This window comes from Silurus aristotelis, assembly GCF_946808225.1.
Source record: "Silurus aristotelis genome assembly, chromosome: 17".
NCBI classification, from domain to species: Eukaryota; Metazoa; Chordata; class Actinopteri; order Siluriformes; family Siluridae; genus Silurus; species Silurus aristotelis.
Window position 1 is genome coordinate 445,500 of NC_139590.1, and position 7,500 is coordinate 452,999.

At 45.7% G+C, this 7,500-nt stretch overlaps 2 protein-coding genes and 1 long non-coding RNA gene across 5 annotated transcripts in view; 2 read left to right on the plus strand and 1 right to left on the minus strand.

Moving 5' to 3' along the window:
- The window catches only part of LOC310740254, a 5,381-nt gene extending 680 nt beyond the window's left edge, over positions 1–4,701 (minus strand). The window contains exons 1-2 of the long non-coding RNA XR_014537605.1: positions 4,606–4,701; positions 1–335 (exon numbers count right to left, since the gene is read on the minus strand). The exon at positions 1–335 is cut by the window's left edge and continues 47 nt beyond it. This is a non-coding gene — a long non-coding RNA (uncharacterized lncRNA). The remainder of the gene's footprint in view (positions 336–4,605) is intronic.
- Positions 1–7,500, plus strand: part of hsd3b7 (hydroxy-delta-5-steroid dehydrogenase, 3 beta- and steroid delta-isomerase) — a 327,842-nt gene that overhangs the window by 15,258 nt on the left and 305,084 nt on the right. The gene's annotated exons all lie outside the window — the stretch shown is intronic.
- Positions 1–7,500, plus strand: part of trpm4a (transient receptor potential cation channel, subfamily M, member 4a) — a 57,647-nt gene that overhangs the window by 11,072 nt on the left and 39,075 nt on the right. For all 3 annotated transcript variants that reach the window (XM_083566727.1, XM_083566729.1, XM_083566728.1), the window contains exons 3-4: positions 4,928–5,105; positions 5,538–5,718. In XM_083566727.1, coding sequence (XP_083422853.1) covers positions 4,928–5,105; positions 5,538–5,718 — 359 coding nt within the window. The remainder of the gene's footprint in view (positions 1–4,927; positions 5,106–5,537; positions 5,719–7,500) is intronic.

Consider the following 7,500-nt stretch of genomic DNA (forward strand, 5'->3'; position numbering starts at 1 on the left):
ATCAGGCTGTTAATATGGAGAACTTCCAGGGAGTGGTGTTTGGGTGATAAGAACTTTATCAAGAAGTAAAACATTAGAATGGATGAGGCGGAGAGCAGCTAGGAGCACTGAGAGGGAAAGATGATCCGGTGTGCCGGTTGCCATGTTGTGGTTGAGGATGGTGGATGTTGTGAGACTTGTGTAAAGGTGTTAATTAGAGGTGTAATGCAGTGACACGGAGTGTAACGTTATCCATCTGGGTTTCACTCTAAATAATTCACTTCCATCATCAAAAACTGCTGGGAAGCTGGACTCGGACTCGATCAGCCGTATTCCAGTATAACTCCTGCCTGATGCTGTCAGAAGAGAACAGTATGGTGATCAGACACTCAGCAAGACATCTGAATGATGTAAACATTTTGAAGATAGCCGTCAGTGACGATCCCAGTCGTAGTGGTTCCCTGACGACGAAGTGAAGCAGAGAGGCCCAGGGTGGTTCATGGATTCTATCCTTTTAATTAAACATAAATAAATGTATAAACATAAATGTTTAACGTGTATAAATGTAGCGGGGAGGATGTCAAAAAATAAATCCAGTCTTTGAAAAAAAAAAATTATTTTATAAACTCAAAAGTCAAGTTTATTTCTCATATGTAGCAACGTTAGTCATCACTCCGGTGAGTCTCAGTGTCTTAGGCCCAGATAAATGTGGAGGTTTGTGTTATGAAGGACGTCCAGAGTAAAACGTGCCAAATCTAATATACAGATCCCGGATCAGAAATTCATACTGGATCAGTCGAGGCCCGGGTTACCAACAACCACCACAGGTATCGTTAACCAACAGGGTACCGGTGTAAATTGTGCTCCTGTTGTCTGAAGGAGGAGAAGGAGAGGAGAAAGACGTCTACAGAGACAGCAGGGAAAGGAGAAGTGTAGGAGAGTAGAGGTTCTGGTTGGTACTTTAAATGTTGGTACTATGACTGGTAAAGGGAAAGAGGGAGCTGATATGATGGAGAGGAGAAAGGTAGAGATGTTGTGTGTTTAGGAGACCAAGTGGAAAGGGAGTAAGAGCAGGAACATTGGAGGTGGGTTTAAACTGTTCTATCATGGTGTGGATGGGAAGAGAAATGGTGTAGGGGGGATTCTGAAGGAAGAGTACAGTAAGAGTGTAGTGGAGGTGAAGAGAGTTTCTGATAGGGTGATGATCGTGAAGGTGGAGGTTAAAGAGGTGATGATAAATGTCATCAGTGTTTATGCTCCACAAGTTGGCTGTGAGATGGAGGAGAAGGAAAGATTCTGGAGTGAATTAGATGAAGTGGTAGATGGTGTACCTAGGAAAGAACGATTGGTGATTGGGGCAGACTTTAATGGGCATGTAGGTGAAGGGAACAGAGGTGATGAGGAGGTGATGGTAGGTGTGGTTTTAAGGAGAGGAATGTGGAAGGGCAGATGGTGGTAGATGTTGCTAAAAGGATGGAAATGGCAGTGGTGAACACGTATTTTAAGAAGAAGGAGGATCATAGGGTGACGTATAAGAGTGGAGGAAGGTGCACACAGGTGGATTATGTTCTGTGTAGGAGATGCAACCTGAAGGAGATTGGAGACTGTAAGGTGTTGGCGGGGGACAGTGTAGCTAGACAGCATCGGATGGTGGTCTGTAGGATGGTTTTGGAGGTGAAGAAGAAGAGGAGGAGAGTGAAGACTGAAAGAAGAATAAGATGGTGGAAGCTGAAGGAGGAAGACTGTAGTGTGAGGTTCAGGGAAGAGGTCAGACAGGAGCTCGGTGGTGGTCTAGAGGTGCTGGACGATTGGGGAAATACTGCAGGAGTGATGAGGGAGGCAGCTAGAAAGGTTCTTGGTGTAACATCTGGATATAGAAAGAAAGACAGAGAGACATGGTGCTAAACCCATTTTGCTTTGCACTGGTGATGGACAGGTTGAAGGACGAGGTCAGACAGGAGTCTACGTGGACTATGATGTTTGTGGATGATATTGTGATTTGTGGTGAAAATAGGGAGCAGATGGAGAAGATCCTGGAGAGGTGGAGGTACACGCTGGAGAGAAGGGGAATGAAAGTCAGTAGGAGTAAGACAGAGTACATGTGTGTGAATGAGAGGGAGGGCAGTGTTGGGGTGCGGTTGCAGGGAGAAGAGGTGGAGAAGGTGGAGGAGTTCAGGTACCTGGGGTCAACAGTGCAGAGTGATAGAGAGTGTGTTAGAGAAGTGAAGAAAAGAGTGCAGGCAGGGTGGAGTGGGTGGAGAAGAGTGATAGCAGGAGTGATTTGTGATAGAAGAGTATCTGTGAGAGTGAAAGGGAAAGTTTATAGGACTGTGGTGAGACCTGAGATGTTGTATGGATTAGAGACAGTGGCATTGAGTAAAAGACAGGAGGTGGAGCTGGAGGTAGCAGAGCTGAAGATGTTGAGATGTTCGTTGGGAGTGACGACGATGGACAGGATTAGAAATGAGTTTATTAAAGGGACAGCGCATGTAGGACGTTTTGGACACAAGGTGAGGGAGGTGAGATTGAGATGGTTTGGACATGGGCAGAGGAGGGACATGGGGTATATCAGTAGGAGAATGCTGAGGATGGAGACACCAGGAAGGAGGAAAAGAGGAAGAGCAAGGAGGAGGTTCATGGATGTGGTGAGGGAAGACATGCAGGTAGATGGTGTGAAAGTGGCAGATGTAGAGGACAGAGGGGTGTGGAGACGTAGGATCTGCTGTGGCGAAAGAAGAAGAAGCTGTAACGATGTCAGTGACAGTTTTTACAATGAAATGCTTAAACGAGGCTACAGGCGAACAACAACAAATATTAAACATTATTAATCAGTACTGAAAAAAGAAAATAAGTGGGGAAAATTTATGAGGCATAAGAAAGTAATAATTATCTACGTGTGTGCAGAAGGTGTGTACACACATACATACTGGTTTTATATACAGTGAGGAAAATAAGTATTTGAACACCCTGCTATTTTGCAAGTTCTCCCACTTAGAAACCATGGAGGGGTCTGAAATTGTCATCGTAGGTGCATGTCCACTGTGAGAGACATAATCTAAAAAAAAAATCCAGAACTCACAATATATGATTTTTAAACTATTTATTTGTATGATACAGCTGCAAATAAGTATTTGAACACCTGTCTATCAGCTAGAATTCTGACCCTCAAAGACCTGTTAGTCTGCCTTTAAAATGTCCACCTCCACTACATTTATTATCCTAAATTAGATGCACCTGTTTGAGGTCGTTAGCTGCATAAAGACACCTGTCCACCCCATACAATCAGTAAGAATCCAACTACTAACATGGCCAAGACCAAAGAGCTGTCCAAAGACACTAGAGACAAAATTGTACACCTCCACAAGGCTGGAAAGGGCTACGGGGAAATTGCCAAGCAGCTTGGTGAAAAAAGGTCCACTGTTGGAGCAATCATTAGAAAATGGAAGAAGCTAAACATGACTGTCAATCTCCCTCGGACTGGGGCTCAATGCAAGATCTCACCTCGTGGGGTCTCAATGATCCTAAGGAAGGTGAGAAATCAGCCCAAAACTACACAGGAGGAGCTGGTCAATGACCTGAAAAGAGCTGGGACCACCGTTTCCAAGGTTACTGTTGGTAATACACTAAGACGTCATGGTTTGAAATCATACATGGCACGGAAGGTTCCCCTGCTTAAACCAGCACATGTACAGGCACGTCTTAAGTTTGCCAATGACCATTTGGATGATCCAGAGGAGTCATGGGAGAAAGTCATGTGGTCAGATGAGACCAAAATAGAACTTTTGGGTCATAATTCCACTAAACATGTTTGAAGGAAGAAGAATGATGAGTACCATCCCAAGAACACCATCCCTACTGTGAAGCATGGGGGTGGTAGCATTATGCTTTGGGGGTGTTTTTCTGCACATGGAACAGGGCGACTGCACTGTATTAAGGAAAGGATGACCGGGGCCATGTATTGCGAGATTTCGGGGAACAACCTCCTTTCCTCAGTTAGAGCATTGAAGATGGGTCGAGGCTGGGTCTTCCAACATGACAATGACCCAAAGCACACAGCCAGGATAACCAAGGAGTGGCTTTGTAAGAAGCATATCATGGTTCTGGCATGGCCTAGCCAGTCTCCAAACCTAAACCCAATAGAGAATCTTTGGAGGGAGCTCAAACTCCGTGTTTCTCAGCGACAGGCCAGAAACCTGACTGACCTAGAGAAGATCTGTGTGAAGGAGTGGGCCAAAATCCCTCCTGCAGTGTGTGCAAACCTGGTGAAAAACTACAGGAAACGTTTGACCTCTGTAATTGCAAACAAAGGCTCCTGTACCAAATATTAACATTGACTTTCTCAGGTGTTCAAATACTTATTTGCAGCTGTATCATACAAATAAATAGTTAAAAAATCATATATTGTGATTTCTGGATTTTTTTTTTTAGATTATGTCTCTCACAGTGGACATGCACCTACGATGACAATTTCAGACCCCTCCATGATTTCTAAGTGGGAGAACTTGCAAAATAGCAGGGTGTTCAAATACTTATTTTCCTCACTGTATATACACACACATACTGGTTTGACTTAAAGGTTTTTGTATATAAAGTTTTTTATCTAATACACAGAGAGAATTAGATTACACTATTAACTTCTTTCCCGAGTTCCCTCGGTGTCTCGTCCCAGACCTGGGTGTTGTGGTCCAATGTCCAGTGTGTGTGTGTGTGTGTGTGTGTGTGGTATGAGTTGAGTTGAGAGAAGACCTACCCACCCTGCCCCACACCCAGCTGCATGCTCCACACTTCTCAAGCGCCAATCAACAAGAAAAAGCTCATGCACTTGCACAACTTTCCCGTTCAGCCCCACAGGGTCCTAATGCCCTTATTTCACTGTCTAACATTGTTTTCTCAGCAGTGTTTCGTGTCTGTGTGTAACATTTCTCTGCTCTGCCTCCACTTCCTGCAGTAATGGAGATCAGTGTCAGTGTGGAGGTGCTCAGAGTTCTCATGGTTCTGCAGCTACAGGTGATTATTTCAGTGCTGCCATCGTAACTCAGTGGGATTCATCCAAACACACGTCTGAGTGTCCGACTGACGCTTTTGGGGAACTCAAGTTTGCCGGCATCGCCCGCAGACACAGCCATGTGCGTAACACACACACACACACACACACACACACACAAAGATACAGGCGGGTATGGACTGAGAGCGACAAATACACAGAGAGAAAAAGACTGAGACAGAGGCACACTTCTAGAGACAGACAGACTGAGAGATAAATAAATAATGAGACAGACTAAAACAGATATATAATGACAGTGAAACAGACGGAGAGACAGATGTGTAGTGAGACAGATAGAAAGAAAAAAGACGTATAATGAGAGACAGAGAGAGACAGAGAAAGAGAGACGGATATATAAAGAGAGACAGGTGTATAATGAGTGACAGAGAGCGAGAGACAGATGTAGAACGAGAGACAGAGGAGGGTATTCGAGTCGCCGTTGTCCATGTGATTAAACGTGTAACTGATGCTGAGTTTTGTTTCTTTGCTACTTTTGTGTTTTCTTCCTCCTCAGTTCCTGCGCTTGTCGTGTGACACTCCGTCTCCTCTCGTCTATGCCATCCTGACTCAGCACTGGGCTCTGCCTTCTCCCAACCTAGTGGTGTCTGTGGTGGGGGGCATCGGCAAGGAGAAGGTCAAGAGCTGGGTACGAGACGTGGTGAGACAAGGGCTGGTCCGAGCTGCACAGAGCACAGGTGACCTTCAACCTCCTATTACTGCTGTGTGCGCGAGTGTGTGTATGTTTGTGCGAGTGTGTGAATGCGCCTTTGTTTGTGTTTGTGTGAGTGTGTGTTTGTGTTTGTGTGAGTGTGTGTTTGTGTTTGTGTGAGTGTGTGTTTGTGTGAGTGTGTGTTTGTGGGAGTGCGTGTTTGTGCGAGTGGAAGTGTGTTTGTGCGAGTGGAAGTGTGTTTGTGCGAGTGGAAGTGTGTTTGTGCGAGTGCATGTTTGTGCGAGTGGAAGTGTGTTTGTGCGTGTTTATGCGAGTGTGTGTTTGTGCGAGTGTGTGTTCGTGCGAGTGGGAGTGTGTTTGTGCATGTTTATGCAAGTGCATGTTTGTGTGAGTGTGTGTTTGTGCGAGTGGGAGTGTGTTTGTGCGAGTGGAAGTGTGTTTGTGCGTGTTTATGCAAGTGTATGTTTGTGTGAGTGCGTGTTTGTGTGAGTGCGTGTTTGTGCGAGTGGGAGTGTGCTTGTGCGAGTGGAAGTGTTTGTGCGTGTTTATGCGAGTGCATGTTTGTGTGTGTGTGTGTGTGTGTTTGTGCGAGTGGGAGTGTGTTTGTGCGAGTGGGTGTGTGTTTGTGCGTGTTTATGCAAGTGCATGTTTGTGTGAGTGTGTGTTTGTGCGAGTGGAAGTGTGTTTGTGCATGTTTATGCAAGTGCATGTTTGTGTGAGTGTGTGTTTGTGCGAGTGGAAGTGTGTTTGTGCGAGTGGAAGTGTGTTTGTGCATGTTTATGCGAGTGTGTGTTTGTGCGAGTGGAAGTGTGTTTGTGCGTGTTTATGCGAGTGTGTGTTTGTGCGAGTGGAAGTGTGTTTGTGCGAGTGGAAGTGTGTTTGTGCATGTTTATGCGAGTGTGTGTTTGTGCGAGTGGAAGTGTGTTTGTGCGTGTTTATGCGAGTGTGTGTTTGTGCGAGTGGAAGTGTGTTTGTGCGAGTGGAAGTGTGTTTGTGCATGTTTATGCGAGTGTGTGTTTGTGCGAGTGGAAGTGTGTTTGTGCGAGTGGAAGTGTGTTTGTGCGAGTGGAAGTGTGTTTGTGCGAGTGGAAGTGTGTTTGTGCGAGTGGGAGTGTGTTTGTGCGAGTGGGAGTGTGTTTGTGCGAGTGGAAGTGTGTTTGTGCGAGTGGAAGTGTGTTTGTGCATGTTTATGCAAGTGCAGGTTTGTGTGAGTGTGTGTTTGTGCGAGTGGGAGTGTGTTTGTGCGAGTGGAAGTGTGTTTGTGCATGTTTATGCAAGTGTATGTTTGTGTGAGTGCGTGTTTGTGTGAGTGCGTGTTTGTGCGAGTGGGAGTGTGCTTGTGCGAGTGGAAGTGTGTTTGTGCGAGTGGAAGTGTGTTTGTGCGAGTGGGAGTGTGTTTGTGTGAGTGGAAGTGTGTTTGTGCGAGTGGGAGTGTGTTTGTGCGTGTTTATGCGAGTGCATGTTTGTGTGTGTGTAAGTGTGTGTTTGTGCGAGTGGAAGTGTGTGTGTGCGAGTGAAAGTGTGTTTGTGCATGTTTATGCAAGTGCGTGTTTGTGCGAGTGGGAGTGTGTTTGTGCGAGTGGGAGTGTGTTTGTGCGAGTGGAAGTGTGTTTGTGCGTGTTTATGCAAGTGTATGTTTGTGTGAGTGCGTGTTTGTGTGAGTGCGTGTTTGTGCGAGTGGGAGTGTGCTTGTGCGAGTGGAAGTGTTTGTGCGTGTTTATGCGAGTGCATGTTTGTGTGTGTGTGTGTGTGTGTTTGTGCGAGTGGGAGTGTGTTTGTGCGAGTGGGAGTGTGTTTGTGCGTGTTT